General features: G+C 49.6%; 1 protein-coding gene across 2 annotated transcripts in view; it reads left to right on the top strand.

Moving 5' to 3' along the window:
* Positions 1-2,424: 2,424 nt before the first annotated feature.
* MYO5B (myosin VB) overlaps positions 2,425-20,497 on the top strand; it is a 339,470-nt gene continuing 321,397 nt past the window's right edge. The window contains exon 1 of one of the 2 annotated variants that reach the window (XM_046024282.1): positions 2,425-2,737. In XM_046024282.1, the coding sequence (XP_045880238.1) occupies positions 2,711-2,737 (27 nt within the window). In that variant the 5' untranslated portion in view covers positions 2,425-2,710. The remainder of the gene's footprint in view (positions 2,738-20,497) is intronic. The other variant, XM_046024281.1, reaches the window with a different exon arrangement.

The following is a 20,497-nucleotide window of genomic DNA, read 5'->3' as shown; positions in this document are numbered from 1 at the left end:
AAAGTTAGAATTAGATTTGAGAGTTAGCAATGCAGTGAGAGGCAAAATGGGGACTGTGGATGAGAAGAAGAGATTTGGGAAATGGGCCACAGTTTTACTGAAGAACCAGCAAACAGAGTGAGAAAAGGACACCATGGAGTGCCTGGGTGGCTCAGTGGATTAAACCTCTGCCTTCGGCTCAGATTGTGATCTCAGGGTCCTGGGATTGAGACCCATGTCAAGCTCTCTGCTCAGTGGAGAGCCTGCTTCCTCCTCTCTCTCTGCCTGCCTCTCTGCCTACTTGTGATCTTTCTCTGTCAAATAAATAAATAAATGAAATCTTTAAAAAAAAAAAAAGAAAAGGACACCACGAAGGTATGTTTAGAGAGGCTGGGAAAACAAGAGGGGAAAAATGAGAGATGCTAAGAAGAAGATGGTTGAACCTGAGTGGGGAGATTCATTTACCACCCCATATTTCAGAGGGAGAAAACAATTTCAGTAGGATGCGTGGTAAGCAGTCATTTAGGAAGGGACTAAAGCAGCAATTCTTAACCTTGGCTGTCATTAGAATGACCTGGGAGCTCCTAAAAATCCTTTTACCCAGGCAGCACCCCAGAGAAGTTAAATCAGAATTTCTGGGAGTGGACATCAGGCATTTGTTTTTATAAAGGTGCAGAAAATGTTGAGAACCTATGAATTAGGGAGCACTGTGTTTAAGTAGAGCCAGCTGGTACAAGCTACTGCCTGAAGTTTAGCAGGAAAGGAGAACAGAGAAAGAGTTGCTGGTACAGACGAGAACCCTGATGGAGCATGGTGGTGAAGCCAATGTCCAGAGCAGACATGGGGACTAAGCTTTAGCAAGGGGGTTTCTTTATCCCCTTGCTAAAGGTGTGAAAACAGATGTGAAAACGGCGTGTGAAAACAGGGTGCTGGCTCCATTCCCCGCCTTTCAGATTCAGCAAGTCTGAAGCCTGACAATCTGTCGCTCTCAACTTCCTAGGTGATGCTGATAGCCCTGGGTTGCACTTGGAGAACTACTAGAAAACAGGAAAGGAAACTAGGCAGACAGATTTTTGAGTGAGAGATAAGTGGTGGAGCCATTTCCTTTCTGCTCCAGCCGGTGATGTGAAGAGCTCCATTTCAGATCCAAGGAGAGTCCACCAAGCTTTGGTCACTGCATTTGTCAACCTCCGAAGTACAATCTTTTAGAATTATGGAGGAGCTTAAAGATTCAGACACTAGGGTCCCACTGTTCACCAATCAGAATTCCTGAGGGTAGGGTTCCTTCCTTGGATCTGGTAAAGCTTCCTGGGCCAATCTCATTTAGGAGGCACAGTTGAGAAAGGCTGGGCAGGTGAATTAAATGGAGGTCCTGGATTTCACGTGGGAAGTTCTTAAATGTAGAGAGTTTAAGAAGCCCCTTCCAGGGTCTGAGGTGCCAGAAGTATTTCTGCAGCGGGGATGGACACACACTGCAATTGAGAACTACCCTCAGAGGCTATTCCTCATTTAGGGACAAATGCCACCTTCAGGTAAACTAAGGCCCTTTTCTTGTACACTATTTGCTCTCCCTCCGCCAACTCCTGCCAACTACCTTCCTTTGGGCTGAAGTTTACTTTTCTACTACATGTAGAAGGAGGACAGAAGCTACTACAGGCAGCCAAATGCCATTAGTGGGAAGTGGGGCGGTAGGACAGGACAAAAATGAGGTAGAAAGTGGCAGAGAAATGGAGAGTGCGCATCTAAGAGAGAAGAACATACAAGGCTTTCCACGAAGGCTAACTATAATCCTCTGATGGGGGTGACGGCGGCTAGGAGCCCAGTTGGAAGCCGTGGGTCAAACAGGCAAAACAAGTAGAGAAGCTACGAACCCACTTCTTTAGTAAGGACTCTAGGCCAGGGAGCTCAGTTTGACGGAGACCATCGTTCGTATAGCTAAGTCCCCTTTTATAACCTCCCATGACAACTGAATTTTAATGAGAATGTTGAATGCAGCCACGTGAAGTCCGGGGGGAAACGATGGGAGGCTTCAGCCATAGACTTTTATTCCTCTATTTCTTCTCTCCCTCCTCGCCTCGCTGTCTGTTACTTCTGTCTTGTTTCCACTCTCCCTGCCCGGCTTCTCTCGAGGGCACCGGGAGCCTGGCGCGGCAGGTGCAGCACCCGCGCGCACCTGTGCCGGCGTGTCCTTAGCGGCCAGCAGGGGGCGGCCGGCGCCAGCTCCGCGCCCGGCCCCGCCCCCGGCCCCGTGGACCCCGCTGCAGCGGGGGCGCGGGAGGGCGCGTCCAGCCCGGCCCCCGCAGGGCTCAAAGGCAGCGGCCCCACGGCACTCGCCGCCCGCTCCGCGGCCCTCCCTCCCCGCTTTCGGCCCTCCCCCTCGGGCGCCCGCACCTCCTCCCATACCTGAGTCGGGAGCGGCGCCGCGCCGCCTCCTCCTCCCCCGCCCGCCACTCCTGCCCGGCCGCAGCTGCGCCGCCACCGCGGGAGTAAAGGTCGCGCCGGCCGAGGGCGAGCCGGCCGCGGCGCCTCCAGGAAGCCGGCGGGACAGGTCCAGGGGCGAGCGGCGAGACACCGGGAAACTCTCGGCGGGCCCGGGAAGATGGCGCCAGGAGAGCCGGCGGTGGACTGAGAGCCGGCGGGCGGAGAGGAGTCGGGACCCGCCGCGCGGCGGGGCACGGGCGAGGGCCGCACGCCAGGCGCGGTGCCCCGGCGCGGGCCGGCCCGCGAGGTCATGTCGGTCGGCGAGCTCTACAGCCAGGTGAGTGCGGGCCGCGCGCCGCGGTCCCGGCGGCCCAGGTGAGGGTGAGGGCGACGCGCTGCCGGCCGCCGCGGCCCTCGGGGGCGCCCTCCTCTGCGGTCCCCGGAGGCGGGCGGGCGCCCGGGAGCCGCCCGGCAGCCTCCCCCCTCGCTTGCTCCCCGGCGCCCAGAACTTCAGGAGGCAGAGAAAGTTTGGCTGCTGCGGGAGCGTCCTGCGCTGACCGGCCGCGGCTCCCGGCGGCCCGGTGGCGTCCGCTCGGCAGCGCTGCAGCCAGCCAGGGCTTGTCGCCCCGTCCCCGACGCCCTGCTGTCATTTTCCACGCCTGACTCTGCTGAGTTTCCCGGTCCGTTGGGGGGATGGGGTGGGGTGCTGCCAGCGCGGAGCCCGGGGCGTGGGGACAGCCCCGCTGCCGCCCCCTCCCCTGCCCGTGGACCCCGCTCCAGCCGCTCTGCAAAGCAGCTCGCAAGGGCGTCCCTCTAAGGTTTCCTTTAGCTCCAGCGTACCCGTGGGGAAACCCGCACTTAGGGGATGTTATCAATCTTGGGGTGGAGAGAAGGGGACCCAGCCTGCTGTGAGCGGCTGGGGGCTAGGGTGGGCAAGGGGAGATAAGCAACGGGGGAAGTGAGATGCTCGAAGGATCTGCAGAGACTCCAGGGAAGCGCGTTCTTAATTTGCAGGGGGCGGGGGGCTGGAAGCGGCCCCTCTGCGTGGGTACCAGGAAGGCTTCAGTTACAGATGGGAAGGGGGTCGGTCGGAGAAACGCTGACCTGGGGGTGGAGTTTGGATTTCCAGGATGTCCTCAAGGTCAGCAGGGATGTGTGGGGCTCGGCCCGCACGGTCGGGAACAGGTGCGGCTGGGTGGAGACGCCCTGCTTCCGCGGCAGTTGTTTAAAGTTCGGGACCAGCCGCCGCCTCCCCGAGCGTCCACGGCCGCTCAGCCGCTGCTGCGCCCGGCTCGGGTTTCAGCTTGGCAGGGGACAGCGACGGGCCGGGGCCTGTAAGCACGTGCCCCTCCCCCCATCAGTAAGTTTTAGAGGCTTGCACGCCCTGTCTTTTCCGGGGCTGTGACCCGTTTGACAGTGGCTCGTGCGTCCGTGTGCGTGCACGGGTGGGTGTGTGTGCGCGGGGCGTGTGGGCGTACGATTTGCAGGAGACCCGTCCGGGCCAACAGGTCTAGGCGGGGAGGAAGAGCTACTTCCGCGTCCTCACCTGGCTCTTGCTCTCCGCTGCCCCGCGCGTGGGCGAGCTCTACGGCTGGGTGGGCTGGCTGCATTGTTGCACGGATTTTCTGATTTCTCCTGGGAAGAGAGCGAGCTGAGCTGGGAGGACGCTCAAGAGGTGGCTGTAGAGGCTGAAGGTGGGATCACCGCAGCCTCGGACACCTCCTCCACCCCCGCCAGGGCTCCCGGCCCCGGGTTGCACATGGGTGACAGCTTCTGGAAGGGGGGAGGAAAGGGGGAAGGCTGGGGGAGAGCGGTTCGGTGAAAATCTCTGGCGTTTCTGGCTTTGAAAACTGCCCCACCCGCTTTACCCCTGTGCGTCTTGGGAGGAGCCCTCAAAGCCCTGGCTTTCAGTTTTTCTGCGAAGCGGGCTGTCAGGCACTTGGACTAGAGCTGGATCCCGGGGGTGGGGACGCCTGAACTGGACTGTAAAGCCCTGAAGCTCTGTTAACACTCAAAAGTGCACGGAGACACTACTCGACTGCCAAATAAAACGAGTGCCTGCCATGTATCACAAATACATGCCTGCCATGTATCACAAAGTCCTTCATCAGATCACTGCGGTTATTATGTGAAGCTAATGGATAACTGAATAAACCTGTAATTTTGAAGCCCTGATCTTAAAACAAGATTGGATTGCTTTTCATAGACCACACTTCCAGGGGAAAACACTCAATTTTTTTTCTCCTTAGAAACGAGTATATTATGTGTTGTAAGTGAGTGAATTGCATGTTAACTGTTAGAAATGGACCCCAGTGGCTGTCTGAGCCAAAGTTTGAGTGTAATTTTCTGGGTTTGTGGTAAGGACAAAACTATCCGAAGAAAAGGGTCTTGAGTGAACACACAAGTCACTTAAATTGACTTCATGGGTGTTGAGGGTTTGACACAACTCAGGGTATCAGAATGCCTTTGCAGGGCTGAGGGACTTGACCTGATCGTGTTAGGGGCTTTTTAGTTCTTAATCACTTTTAGGTAGATGAATCTGAAGTTTGAGACTTTCTGTGGGTCCCCCAGTAGCTTCCAGATAGAATTTTGACTTAAGCTTTACTATGAGAAGCTGGTGCATTGTTTCCTAACCATTATTGCCCTACTTGCTAGGCTGCATTCTCAGTATGCATATGAATCACAAATTACACAGAGAAACCCTGCCTGCTACTCAGATTCATTTTCTTAGGGAGATGATTTGTTTATTTTAGTGTGTTAAAACAGTTCATGTTCTCCCTTTTAACTCACTAGGCTAGCTTAACGTGATGAATGCTGGATCCAGGCGCGCACTGTAATGTATTATGCATGATGGAAATAATTATCCATTATGTCAACAGCATTTATAAGTGGGTTGGAAATATTAAAGCCCTTTAGGACTATACCTGTTGCTTTAGTGACCTAGTTGGAAGATAGTATTGGGAGGAGAACTATAAGTGCATTAATTAATCTGAAAGTACAGTTTCAGGTAGGAACTTATATATTATTCTATTCCTGCTTATTCTAGAATTTTTTTTCCTCCTCTGCCACATTACTGTTTTCTAGCTGTCTGCACTCCAATTGAATGCTCTCATGCTATGTGAATTTTTTTTTTTGAGTTGTTAGTCCTTGTTCATGGTCACTTCCCAGCTTCCCGTCAACAAGGGAATGTCTGTTTTCAGAAGACCCAACACCTCACCTTTGAGAAATTGCTCTCTAGTGAGACTTTTCTTGGAGGGAAGAGAATTAGTCCATGCCAGGCACTTTGAGGGTGATGTCAAGGTGAGTGAGCCTCCTCTACTCTTCAGAGGAACCTGGAGCTGACAGCAGGCGGTTGTGTCCCAAAGCGCATGTATGTGGTGAGTAGTCCTGCTTTTCCTGTGGGTTGGAGGCATGGGCTCACTTGATTTGCACAGGTCGCAGGAAGAGACCTGAGCATGCGTAAGCATCAGAAATACAATTTGTGATAACTGCAGAAAATACTCTGACTTTAAGTTTTTCATCAGAATAACCCTTCTTATAAATACTGTTCTTTCAGAGGAGTCTTTCAGGAGGCTGTTTGGATTCTAGCCAGCAGAGTGACAGAAGTCGCAGACGGAAACAAGTACCTTCAGACAATTTTCTGGTTGATTTTTTTTTTTTGTAATTGACAAATGGTGTCCTATCCGGGAATGTTTGCTGCTGGTTTACTGGTGGAGCCCCCCTGTGTATGTTAATGGGGCTTTGTCCTCTGCTTTCCTTATGCATCGGCTATGCAGGTGTCTCCTGGGTGCCAGTCTGGAAAGCAGCAGGAGCCGCCTGCCTCTTGTCCCCTGCCACCCTTGGAGGCATTAAGGATTCACTCCTACTTTTGGCTTCCAAGGGGTATTTAAAAAAACTGGGGCTGGTAGAGACGTAAGTGGTAGCAGATGCTGGCAGTGCTCCTGTGGCTCCTGTTTACTCCCGCTGGCACCTGTTTCTGTCCAGGGTTCTTGCAGCCTGAGCACACACCCCTGCCCCCGGACAGTCCTTTAACTAAAGGGAGTATAACTCCTTTAGTTATAAAGTACCTTCCACACTCCCCAGCCTTGGGAACGGGACTGCCCTAGGGTGAGGCCCCTGCTCTTTCCAGAGCTGTGCAAGTTGAGGCCAAGTTTCACTTCTTGGATTTTGCTGAATATCACACCCCTGCTTGCCTTCTTCCCCTTCCCTGTCCCACTCCCCCGGTCTTGGGAGCACCACCCAACAGGTCACTTAAACAGGAATCTTCATCTTAGGATTTGATTCTGGGAACCATGGTGGCTTGGCCAAGGGAATGTTGAGAAACGTAAGGGCTCTGGCTTCCTTACGGTTCTTTGAAGCTAGGTTAGCCACACACAGGCCATTAGTGTGCGGCCCCCCCGCCCCGCCTTCCTTCTTGCCTTACTCTCTGCCTTGTGTCTTGCTGCCTTTCCCATCCCTAGTTCCCACTCCTTCCTGTCTGCCTTCCTTCCTCAGATGGGCCTGCAAAGCTAGTGGGCTCTTCTTGGCTCTGCTGGGGAGCATCAGAATTCCAAAGTTTGCATGCAAATTGTCCTCGGTTCCGGGCATGTTCTCTGCCTATTACGGGTCTGCACTGAGTGAGTGTGCCCCGCCCCACCCCCTCGTCAGTAGTTCTTGTCCCATCCTTCCACCCCCGTCCCCAGGCTGAGCACACCTAGAGAACAGACAACACAGCGAACCTTCTTTGGAGCCTCCAGTGTGTTTAGCACTGTGCCTTGTACTGAAGAGATGCTTACGAGCTTGTCCCCGCATCCCCTCTAAAATCCCCCTGCCCCAAGTCCTCCTGGAACTTCCTTGTAGCTCTTTGCTGACACCATGTCTCCCCACTCGAGCCTCTTGGGAAAGCTTACATTCTGGCTGCTAGTTTCTTGCAGTTTCCTTTTGGTTGATGTGCTCCGAACAGTTCAGTTGACTGCAGGTATCCACCCCCGTGAGAGGCTTCTTGACCACTCCAGGTCAGGTCAGCGTCTCTCCATATACCATTGTACTTACTTTGTTCAGAGAGATGGCATCCACTTGCTGGTTGGAGGGCCGAGGCCCCTCTAAGTAAAAAATACATTTTCTACAATCTGGCAAGAGATTTTTATTCCTAAATATTTTGTGTCGTGATGGTCAGCTCTGAAGTGTACTGCTTAAAACCTTTAAGTCCAAATACAGCCTTCCCTGAGTGATAGTGTATTTCACTATACATAGTTTCCAACGTAAACTTGTATTAGCTGAAATAGTTGGCCCATCATATATTTCAGTAGGCTCCCGGAAACTGCATTAAAAAGCAGTTCATTTAAGAGAGGAGCCTCTGTTTGGATGGGCTTGTCTGCACAAACATTTTGCATTGTCATTGGGCAGTAGAACCTGAAGTGCACGGAGTTAACAATACAGCCGTACCATGTGTCCTTAACAACACAAAATTACCCTTGTGTCACGGGAGGAGGGAGGAGCGTAGATACTACATTGCGGGTGTTTTGTGGAAGCAGGAGTTGGGTGTCCTGCGGTGGGGGGCCAGGGGAGCATAAGGGGTGGGGAAGGACTTCCTTTAGCAGTGGTGGGCTGTGACTGGGCCTTGAGTGAATATGATTTGAATAGGCATGGAGGGTGGAAGGGGGAGGGCGTTATTAGGAGGCAATGGGAGAGTGCTGGGAAGCATGGAGTGGGGAGGGATGAGCAAGACCAATTTGGGGATGGCAGCCACAGTAATAGCTTATCTCTTGAATCATGAAATTTTAGACTTTTGGAACAGTTGCAAAAACATGGAGTTGTGTTTTATTCCAAATACCCCCAATGTTAATGCCTTCTGTAAGCACGGAAATGGGGAAATTAAGATTCATGCGGAACTAATTGGTGTATGAACCTTACTGAAGCTAATCAGTGTTTCCACTAATGACCTTTCTCTGGGCCAGGGTCCCTTCTAGGCTAATGACCTTTCTCTGGGCCAGGGTCCCTTCTAGGATTCCACATTGTTTAGCATCTTTGTGCCTTTGATCTCTAGTTAGGGGCTGCTTCTCAGTTTCTTCTCTTTTACAACATTGGCAATATGAGTATTGGTCCATTATGTTGTAGAAACGTCTTCAGTTTGGATAACCCTGGTGTATTCTGCTTACATGGCATTTATGAATTTTGGCTAAGGAAACATCAGGAGTAATCAATTGCTCTTAGGGCACCGTATCAAGAGATCTGTGCTATCATCGTGTCCCATTTCTGATGGTATCCCTTCGATCCTTTGGTTAAAGTGATGTCTGTTTCCTTTTACTGAGGGGTATTTACATACTAAGATATGGGTGCTAAGTATCTTTTTTAAAGATTTATTCATGAGAGACAGATACAGAGGGAGATGTGGGACTCAGTCCCAGGGTTCTGGTACCCTGACCTGACCTGAAGACAGATGCTTGACTGAGCCACCCAGGAGCCCACTTACACTGTTTTTTGTTGTTGTTTTAGCCACTTAGGGATTATTGAGCCTAAAATTCAACAAGGGCAGGAGTCATCAAATATGACCTTGAAGTTTCCGGCTTGAGGGTTGCCAGAAAAGTTGGAACGGGGCAAGGAATACTGAATTCTTTTTATTTTTTTAACCTGTTCAGTTTGGGGTGATACTTTCCACTTATATAAACTGATGTTTGAAGATATATGAGCTTAAAGGAGAAATGTTAGGATCTGGGGGTTCTTGCAAATAAAAATTATGGGTAGGATTTTCTCTAAAGAATGCCAGTCTTAGAACATGATTTTAAGGGGCGCCTGGGTGGCTCAGTGGGTTAAAGCCTCTGCCTTCATCTCAGGTCATGATTCCAGGGTCCTGGGATCGAGCCCCGCATCCGGTTCTCTGCTCAGCAGGGAGCCTGCTTCTCCCTCTCTCTCTGCCTGCCTCTCTGCCTACTTGTGATCTCTGTCCGTCAAATAAATAAAATCTTTAAAAAAAACAAAAAAACCACATGATTTTAATAAAGATCAGATCATGACCTTCGTGTGGGCAGGCCTGGCCTCTGGTCATGATCTTGGTAAGGACTGTCCTGGGTGTGTGGTTAAATGCTCAGCTCTGACGCTTTGGAATAAGTGGATTGATTTTTAAAAAATTTTTAATTTTTTTCATCTGAAACTGGGACGGTACCTGCGTCTTTAGAGTCCTGGAGGATCACACGCTTTAACCTGTGACGTGACCGCCTCGTGCAGTGTCTCGTGCACTGCACGGGCTTAACTGGCGATCAGCTTTTCTCCCCCTGGAGTGGTCGTGCTGTGTGGCAGGTGGCCTTGGAGGTTCCACTCTCCCACTGCCCCCCTGGGGAATGGGCAAGAGCAGTTTGAAGGAAGTTTTCAATTAAAGCTGTGCTTTCTGGCCTTTCATTGGAGTTAAGGGAAATCTAAACACTTTTCACAATGCCTTTATTTGTTGTTGTTAATACAAACGGTTATTGAAACAATTCCTACAACGTGGGAAGGGCAAAGGCTCTGTTAATCTCGTTCCCAGAAACTGCTGCTCTTAATCACTTATGTATAGTTTCCAGACCTGTGTTGTTCAATAGGGTGTTCCTGAGCACTTAGTGCTGCCGGCCCAAGTGGAGAGGAGCCGGAAGGGTTAAAGACAAAACCAAACAAAAACAAGGACAAAAAAATCCCCTAAAAACCCAACTCAGATTTTAAAGATTTTGTAGAAAAGATGAATGTAAAATATCTCCTGCTATTGTTGATTAAATGTCGAAATACTTTGGATATATTGGGCTAAAGTGTTTGAGTCACCTATTTTTAACATGGCTACTAAAAAAATTTAAGACCCCATATGTAGTTTCTGTTAGGCAGCACTGCTTTATTGATGCATGGTTCAATACACACTTCTTAAAGATTTTATGTATTCGAGAGGGAGACCAAGTACACAAGCAGGGGGAGGGAGAAGCAGGCTCCCCCACTGAGCAAGGAGCCCAATGTGGGGCTTGATCCTAGGACCTGGAGATCATGACCTGAGCTGAAGGCAGATACCTAACCATCTGAACCACCTGGGTGCCCCAGTATAATATACTTAAAAATGGGATCATGCCATAGATACTATTCCAGATTTTAAGCTACTATGCCCCCCCCCCCCCCCCGCCAACTCTGTAGCGTATAAAGGTAATCTTACCATTTAATGGCTGTATAAAATGGCATATTATGGATTTACCATAATGTTAACTGTTCCAATTTTGATGAACATTGAATTGTTATAATTTTTGTGTGTGTGGAAAATGTTGCAGAACATTCCTGTTATTCACTTAGGATATGTTCCTAAGAGCAGGATTGCTGGCATGCATGTTTTTGCTGTCCTCAACATGACCGTTAGCCTCCAAAAAACTTTCTTCATCTCTCCCTGGCACCGGCCATTTTTGCTCTTAAACTTACACTACCAGGTTCATTTTTGACCTAAAGTTGGTTTCCCTTGCAGGATTGAGCATCTCTTCATATATTTAACGTGTTCATTTGTAGGTTTCCTTCTATTTCCTGTATCAAGGCAGACACTTAATGGACTGAGCCACCCAGGTGCCCAATAGCTGACTCTTTTAATGGAAGCACTTAGGTTCCATTAACAAGATAGAGGGTGTGGAGGACAGGAACCCTTCTGCACTATTGGTGCAGCCACTATGGAAAACCTACGGAGGTCCCTCAAATACCATATGATCCAGTAATCCCAATACTGCGTATTTACCCAAAGAAAACGAAAACCCTGATTCAGGGAGCTAAGATAGCTATCATTCATGGAGTTCTTTTTGAGCCAGGTTATTTCCGAGTGCTGTGTATTAATTCACTTAATAGTAACTCCTTCCCATTACAACTGGAGGAGCTTGGCTTATGGACTGGCCAGAAGCTGTACTTCTCTTACCAAGGAAGTAGGACCCCGAGGTGTCTGGCCAGGGGCTGGCTTCTGCCTTCCACGAGGATTTGTTCCGTTGATGGTAGAACATCTGTACAGAAGAGTCTGGCACATGGAGGTTGCTTTCTACCCAGTGCTGCCCTGTCCCCCAGCAGCAGAGAATCCTCCCAGAGGAGAAAGGAGGAAGGAAGGATTGTCTGAATACAGAAAGGTGGGCAGATGGTCAGACCCTAGAGTTCCTTTCTTTAGGAACTTAGTGCTTTTCGTCCTTTTGCCGCCACAACCCTCTACCCCACGGGCATCCTGGTGCCTCTTCACACTGTCCCAAATGCAGGCAAAATGGTCTTTGGCTTTCCTTAGTTCTCCGTGGCCCCCCAAAACAGTTCACCTCTTGAAGATCCAAACATAGAAGATGTAAGACACTCAAGCAGTGTAAACCTGGGGGACTGGAAATGTAGCCAATTTTGACTCCTTTCCAGACACTTCGCCTGGCTCCGTCCCCCTCTCCCCCAGCAGCACAGCAAGAACATTATTTGTCTTGCCACACTTGGTATCTAGTGAGCCTCTTGTTCTACGAATGAACGGAGAGCAGGCACGGTCCTCTGGGAAGCCCTTTTCCATCTGCTCATTTAGTCCGGGGCCTCTTAGACAAGGTTTCTCTTCGGCATCTGAGGAGGGTGCCTCCCAGAGGGATAACCAGGACTGTAACTGTAGGGGCTTCTCTGGGGCTTTGTCCAAGCGGTTCAGCAGCCTCCTGCAAGCAGGGGCGTTTTAGGTGGGGCAGGAGGGAGGTCCTCCCGTTGTCTGGATCCTGGAGTGGGTGAGTGCCGGTGCTGTCTTGCCGATTTGCTGTGGGAATGATGAAGACTTTACATCTGAGTTCCAAGTTAATAGCTCATAATGCTCTTCTTAACATTTACTCACTGGCTCATAAGTTCCTGCCCTGGTTTGAGCGACTCTGATACCGATGTGGACCCTGGAGGCTTTTCTCTCCTTGGCTGAAGTTTAGGGAAGGAATGAAGAGGCTCATCAGGGAAAGTTAATGATTTTTCCCCGGGGAGCTTTTGCCAAAATGCGTGGTGAGGTGAAATCCTAAGTGAACAGAAACATCGGATGCTTTCTGCATGGAATTCAAACACTTCCCTTACAGTGTTCTCTGCACCAAATTCCGGTCCCCCGGCTTAGAGACCAGCCTCTACAGGTAAACCTACTGGGCAGAATTCCAGTTCCATTTGCATTCTGACCTTGGAACTGTCATCTTTGGGGAAGATGACAAGGTAAAGATCCTTGAACTGGTAAAATGTACTATATTCGGCGACTTATTTGTGTGCCTTGGCCATTCACTGGGGACTCTAGGTATCTCTTGTTAACTGGCCACTGGACCCTAGTACAGTCTTGCCGATGACAGGATGCATGCTTATATTATCTCCAGTTTAGGTGCCACTAGTCGTGTTGAGTGCTTTAGAGAATGCAGACAGAATGCTACCACCAGCTAGGAGTTTGATTCGCAAAACGGACCATGTTGCCGGAGGACGAATGTATGTAATGAAACCGAGTGGGGGGAAACCAGAATGGTGGCGGCCTGGGGAACGGTGGGGCTGTCAGCAGACTGCTAGATCGCAGGGTGAGTTCACAGGTCTCTGTTGCTCTGCTTCACCATGACCTCTCCGACTGTTTCTGCTGAAAATGGGATGTTGTCCAAGCCAGATTTTATGAACCTCTGACATAGCTAATCCTGGGTGTCTTACGCGTGTGTAGTTGATGGTTGAGTGCATATCTGCACGGTTCCTCTCATTCAAGGTGTAGGCTGGATCTTCGCCCATCCCTTCGTTCCCAAGTTACAGTTCTTGCGTACTGTGGAAACTCTGTGAATGCTGTTGGATCGGTTTAAAGCCTCCTATACTGCCCTCCTGTTTCCAGGCCATGGCACTTCGAGGAAAGGCCTTTTTTCCAGTAAGGAGCCAGCTTTACTGTAACATTTTCTCCTGTCATTATTGGCTTTTGGCTTCTGGCTTTGGGTACCCGGTGGAAGGCCCATCTGTTTCCTCTGGCACTTGCCTCAACCTACGAATGTGGAGCCCCTGTCAGGAGATAATTAAACGTTGTTTGTCTTCTTTATTACTGTGCCTGAAGGCTCAGCACAAGGTGTGAATGTGGAATAACAGCAAAGTAACGTTTGTGGACATGGAAAGCTCCTATAACTGCCTTGGTTTTGAATAGCCTATTATGATATCCTATATCATAGCCTATAATATCCTAACAATTATGATCACAGTTTTTTTTTTTTTTTTTGCCTTTCCTAAGGTTGTCACTTACATTAAAAGCCTAATCTCCTGTTTATTCCCAATTCAACTTGATTAACAGTCTCCAGCAGATGCCCGTGAGTCCTGATGGGGATTGGGGACAAATCCTGATCTCCATCCTTCGTGTGAGCTCAGACAAAACCAGTGGCTTACAGGAGACTTGCTGAGTCAGGAAAGAAAAATCCGACTGAGTTGGTTTCTGGAGTCTTCCCTCACACAGGTGGTCCTCCGTCTTCATCTGAAGACTGATCCCTTTGGATTGATCACTAAGCCAGCGAGTGTTCAGGGTACCTTCTACCTGCTGGGATATAGTCACAGCCCATCCCTGCAAAGGTGTCTTTTGACCTTGGATTCTCCCAGTCTAGTGGTTCGTTTGTCTGAATAGGCTTGAAGGTATTAGTATGTTAAAAGGAGATAAATTGCTTTGTCTCTTCAGATTTAATAATTTTCAATTTGCCTATACTTGCTAATGAGGGCTAATGTTTGTTTATAAAATGAGGAAAATGAATGTTTCCTTAGCCAGGAACGAGTTTCTTTGCTGTCGAGCTGCTTGTTCTTTGGTCGTTTTGTGTGTGTATACACGTGTGTGACTGTGTCACATACAAACTGCACACCAGAGTGAGGAGAATGCCTTTACCATGTGATAGTACCTGGCAGCAGGTCACAGTTGATCTAGGCAAACGAGTGCTTTTTGCTGCCGGGTGTGGTCTCTCTGCTGAGGCACCAGGAAGCTGGAGCTCCTCAACGCCTTTCCTGAAACTGGCTTCAGATCCGATGTGTTCAAAGTTTCCCCTTGTATGGTGGTGATCTCCCGACGCCTGGGAGGTAGGCCGTTCTGGAGATATCCAAGAGTTCCTCAAAGAACTAGTATGGTTGAGTAAGGAAGGTGTTCGCTGAGCTGCACTTCTATTACAGACTAAGTGACTTGAAGGTACTGACGTCTGTTTTATGTGGCTGCCTCCTTGCTGTCGTCCTCTGGGATTAGCGTTGGACTTGGACTAATCTCGGTGGGTCAGCAGAGAGCTTCCGTGGCTGTCAGGAAAAAACTCCTTTGAATGGAGCCATTCCATTCTGCATCTGGTCTGCTTGGTTAAAAATTTAAAGGCTCGGGGGGGCGCGTGGGTGGCTCAGTGGGTTAAAGCCTCTGCCTTTAGCTCAGGTCATGATCTCAGGGTCCTGGGATCGAGCCTTGCATCGGGCTCTCTGATCAGCAGGGAGCCTGCTTCCCCCTCTCTCTCTGTCTGCCTCTCTGCCTACTTGTGATCTGTCTCTCAAATAAATCTTAAAAAATTTAAAGGCTCGGGGTGCCTGGGTGGCTCAGTCAGTTGAGTGTCTGACTCTTGGTCTCGGCTACAGCCTTGATCTCATGATTGTGAGTTCAAGTCCTGTGTTGGACTCTGTGCTGGGTGTGGAGGCCTACTTAAAAACAACAACCAAAAAACCCCTAAAGTCTCATTGGATTTTGTAGTTATACTGACTTATAGTCCCTTTTAAATATATGTATGTTAATATGACCCATATATGGGCATAATTGCCTCATTGTTAGGACAAGTGTACTAGCATTATCTATTGATTGAAAATCCAGTGGAAAGCCAATTCCATCTAATTTCCCCAAATGCTCTTTGTAGCATCTTTCCTCCTGCTTAGCATCAGGCAGGATGTTGGACACTTGATATTAGAAAGGAAGGGGGTTAGCTTTATTCATAATGGTCAAAAGATAAGAGCAAGCCAGTGTCCATCCTGGATGAATGGATGAGGGACTGTGATATATCCAGACAATTAAGTCGTTTTAAGCCTTAAGGAGGTTCTGATGCATGCTGTATCACAGATGAACCTCAAGGGCATGACCAATGGACTTCAGGAGTCCACTTATGTGAGCGGTACCTGGATGAGGTGAATTCAGAGACCACGGAGAATGGCGGTTGCAGGAGGGAGCGGGGAGAGTCCAGGTGGGTGGTTTTATTGGTACAGAGGTTGAGTTTTACAAGATGGGAAGTTCTGGAGCTGCACGGTGGTTATGGCTCTATGGCAGTGTGAATGCACTTAATGTTACCCAACTGTACATTAAAGGGTGAAGGTGGTAAATTTCCTGTGTATTATACCACGGTCAGATTGGGGGCAGTAAAAGGAACAGGACCATAGAGGTTGGACTGGCTAGACCTGGGTTTGAGCCCTGGTTCCCTGTTTGCCAGCTGTGTGACCTCCGGAGACTGGTCACCTCTAGGCTTTAGTCACCTGAGACATGGGTAAGAAGCTAGAACAACCCTCAGAGACTTGCTACTGAGACAGTGAACACATCAACGGTCATAGGAGTTGCCAGGAGAAGGTCTTGTCTTCTGGAAAGCTGCAGTTCAGGGCAATGTAGGGGTGGGTGTGGGAGGACTTACAGCATACTTTTGGTGCTGATTCTCTGGCTCCTGTTCGTCTGAAGGGGGCAACCAGCCTTGAAGTGGGTCCTAAACCCGCAAAGCCTCGCCTTGTTCAGGCACTAGGGCTGTGTCTCTGCGGCGTCTTTTTCAGGTGTGGGGAGGGAACAAAAGCAGCCCGGAGGTCTTAGTTTTGAAGATCACCTATCCTTGCAACCCTAAAGGGCCAGACCTAACTGTTCTGTAGCTTATGATGGTGGGGCTTGTCCCAGATTGTACAGAGAAGAGCACCCCATCCTGACCTGCTAATGGGGTGCCTATACCTGTCTTAGCCCTCGCTGGCACTTGGCATATTTGCCTGTTTGCAGGTACTTCAAGATGTTGCCTCTGTCCTAAGGATGCTCTTTTTAAAGCTGGACTTAGCTGGTCTGGGTGTCCTAGTCTAACATGCCAGTGTAGGATTCGGGGGCCAGAACGATGGCCATGATCTTTGAGGCTTTAGGACCAGGTTATCCTGTCTGTGGGGGCAGCCCTGCCTTTCCTGCCACACTGATGCCATCAACAGGACTCCATTACTCTTGGCTCGGTTTTTCTCCTGTCTTCTCCCCTCTGGCTTGGGTTAAGTACCCCTTTCTGAATCTTCAATCCCAGTTTAGATTGGTGGTGACGTCTGCCGCAGATTGGCTGTTGGCTCTATCGCTAACAACAGGAGCTCGGAAGCTTTCCTGTAAAGGGGCCCCTCGAGTGGCTGTTTGGGGCAGGTGCCTGGCCCAGGGGGCTTTGGCCTTCTATGCCTAAAGAGCTTTCAAGGGATGGTGGTCCCCGGGAACACCGTGCTTCCTTCCGAAGAGGCTGCGGCTGTCACAGCTACTTAAGAGGAGTTTTCTCACTTGGAGTGTACCAGAGAGACCCGGAGAGCCAGTGAAAACAGAGCTGCTGCATCTCAGCCTAGAGGACAGAACTTGGGAGATCAGTCCGGTGCTTGGACTCCTTTCGAGCTAGATTCTGGCCGTCTACCGTACTTGCTTCTTTTGAGTTCGTAATCGGGTTTTCCGACTAGCAGCCCCTGCCTTGGATTCTGATGCTGCTTCCACATCTAACCTGCTAAGAAACCCTAAAAACAGTGCTGGGATGTGGGTCTTAACACCTATTATAAATAGTCCCATGGTAACTGTTTTCTTCTTGGATTTCATCCTTCTCCTCTACTGGAGTGTTTTAAGGCTTTCCTCCTGCGTCTCCCTCTACTTCCTCGCCTCCCATTCCTTAACCTTAATCCATCCTTAATAAAGGCTCCAGGGGTCCCCTATCATTCACAGCCCTGGCATCTGACTGGCAGCCTGGAACAGAACCCCGCTCCGCAGGCCGTTGGGGTTACGCAGCTTGCAGCTGGGGAGCGCGCTCTTACTGAGTGGGGCACATGCTTGGGGTGCAGTGTGAGCCGTCTCAAATCAGAAACTGCTAAAATGCTGGCCGGAGACCACTGCGTCCAGGGTGGTGAGCACCCTGGCAGCCCTGGAGCGTAGCCCATGTCCACGGTGCTGTAGCTGAGCACTAGCCCACCAGCTAGTCCGGCCGGAAGTGTCTTCCACTTGATCTCACTCAGTCCCCTCGGTGCTGGACTTTGAACTCTGCCTTAGCTGCGTGGGCTTTGCCAGGGGCTCCATGGTAGCACATCCTTGCTGAGCGAGGCTTATACATCGCAAGTATCTTTCCTATTAAATTACTGTGCAAGTAGACATCTTCAGAAGTGGTAATTTTTCACATACTAATTGACGGTGGTAAACAGTGGCTAGTATTTGAGCTAGCTTGTGACGCTGAACCGGGGAAGCTGGTGGTTTTCAGTCCTGCCTGACCAGTGTTATGCAGGTGGACAGTGGCCTTGATTCTCTTTTGTGCCTGGTCGGGCTGTGAACTCCATGGTGCGTCTGAAACGTTCTGCAGAGATGTCCGTTTTCAGCTCACCGTGCTGGAACTGCCCTGGCCCACACCTGCGATGTCTCCAGTCTCGTCTCAGTGGGCTAGACAGCTGTGTAGCAGATGCAAGTATTTAAGACTCTTAATCCAGCATAGGGAAGAGCATAACAGGTGCGTCAAAGCTAGTCCTCCTTAATAAGGAGTTAACAACTGAACTCGGGCGTCTGAGAATAGTATATCAAGGAGGCATTTTACCGAGCCCACAGCTGTGGTGGAGTGTGGTTCCTGCTCAGTGGGAAGTTGAGGTTTCTTGGCTTTCGTGACTGCCCCGAAGATGGTGGTTTGAGAGGAAGTCTCACCTCTTGCTCCTTGTCGGTCCCTCAGTGTGCCCTTCTATCCTGCCTCGGAGGGTTGAGGAGGGTTGGTGCCCCGTCTAGAACGACACGTTCATGCGTGGGGATGAAGATCAGAATCCCATCGCCTGGGAGCTTCCGGCCTCCAGAGCGGTTTCTTCCTCTGAACTGTTCACAAGAGCTCACTAGAAAGGGAGCCCTGCCTTTTCTCGTCCAGAAAATGGCTCTTTTCTCCAGCCCCAGGTTCCAAGACTCGGAGTGGGATGTAGGGTTGACAGCTTTGGTGGATAGGGTGGGATGGGGCTGAATTTTGTTTGCATTGCCCTTTAAGACCGATGTCAGATAAGGTTATGAAAGCTTCCTGTCAAAGATGGGAGCATATAAAACTCTAAACAGTGACTGTAAGTGGCTATGGGAATTGACTACTATACCCTTTTAAAAAGTTCCTCCAGAAAAAATAAATTCCTCTAGTGAATACAGTAATGCCCCCAAAGTATGGAAAATCATCTGCCTGAGTCTTTGCAGGGCAACCCCCAGTGCACTGAGCGGGGACTCTAATCTTACTGTGCAGTCCTTTGTTGAAGCTTATTCTTTTATTTTTTATTTATTTTAAGATTTTATTTGGCAGAGACACAGCAAGAGGGAATACAAGCGCGGGTGAGGGGGGACTAGGAGAGGGAGAAGAGCAGGCTTCCCGCTGAGTGGGGAGCCCAATGCAGGACTCCATCCCAGGATGCTAGGATCATGACTGGAGCCGAAGGCAGACATGTTGAAGCTTATTCTAGAGGATAAAGCTGAATTAGTACCAACTTTTTTTTTTTTTTTTGAAGATAGCTTTGTTTCCATAAAATTAGGATTATCTTGATTTATGTAATTTAGTTTTACTCTTTCAACTTTGTTTTAAACAGGGGGTCCTAAGAAGTTTTTCTGTGAAAATCAGTGTTCATAATTTGCCTTAAAGTATCACTTTAGATCCTTTTTTTTTTTAAAGATTTTATTTATTTGACAGATCACAAGTAGACAGAGAGGCAGGCAAAGAGAGAGGAGGAAGCAGGCTCCCTGCTGAGCAGAGAGCCCGATGGAGGACCCTGGGATCATGACCTGAGCCAAAGGCAGAGGCTTTAGCCCACTGAGCCACCCAGCCGCCCCTCACTTTATATCCTAAATAAGTGTTACAGATGGTTTGTCTGGTGCTGTGCTAACATGACTTCCGGTGCCTTCAGATACAACCAGGAAAATACACAGGCAGGAAACCTGTGCCATTAACTTTCACTTGGGATGATAAATGACAATAATCATACAGTTGTCTTACAGGTATAAAAATGACTGCAGTCTTTAGTAAAGGGTAATGCTATTGATTTTTTGTACTATATTGAGATTGCTATCACATGAACCTTCTTGTGACCTCTATTGTATCCAGACCATGCTTTGCAAAACTGACTTCAAAATGGAAGTTTTGCAAAGTTCTTAGGTGAATTCTGCCCAGTGGCAGCTCTTTGGTCGTTGTGAAGTGTCGACCTGGACTGAGGCACGGCTGGAGGGGGTGGAGGTTGAACTTGACCCAAAGAGGAGCGATGCTCTTTGAAGAGCATGAGCAACGGTGCTGTTCCTCAGCTGGGGTGAGCTTGGCTCCTGGACGGATGCACTGAAAGGTGGGGAACGCAGCTGGCTGTGCTGGTGAGAGCACAGTCTCTAGGAGACAACCACAGAACCCCAGCAAAACATCTTAGGGTGTTAGCTGCCGTGCTTAGTGAGGCTGTGCCCCATGGTGAGGGTGCGGTGGGAGGGGGAATCTGTTTGCTTAGGCAGTTTGGAGCCTGTGGGAGTGAGAGCATCTGTGATGGGAGCAGCATAAGGGATTTTCAGAGGTAATTTTGGTACTCCATGACTTTTACTATATTATTGATTTTAGGATTAACACCCCCCCAATATGATTTTGTTCAACTATGTTTTTTTTTTTAAGATTTATATGATAGAGATCACAAGTAGAGAGGCAGGCAGAGGGAGAGAGAGAGTGGAGGAAGCAGGCTCCCTGCTGAGCAGAGAGCCCGATGCAAGGCTCGATCCCAGGACCCCTGAGACCATGACTTGAGTCGAAGGCAGAGGTTTTAACCCACTGAGCCACCCAGGCACCCCTGATTTTGTTCAACTATGTTCTGATATTGATGACCTACTTTGAGGGATCTCAGTACATGGAGCTCATCCAGAGGTAGATGCCTGAAAACTGTAGCATCCAAGGAACAGCTGGGGGACACGGGACTTACAAGTCAAAGAAAAGGAACCATAATCCCA

The sequence above is a fragment of the Meles meles genome, chromosome 12 (genome assembly GCF_922984935.1).
Source record: "Meles meles chromosome 12, mMelMel3.1 paternal haplotype, whole genome shotgun sequence".
Lineage (NCBI taxonomy): Eukaryota > Metazoa > Chordata > Mammalia > Carnivora > Mustelidae > Meles > Meles meles.
Note: the sequence above shows the minus strand (reverse complement) of the source record. Positions and strands in the feature narration are given on the sequence as shown.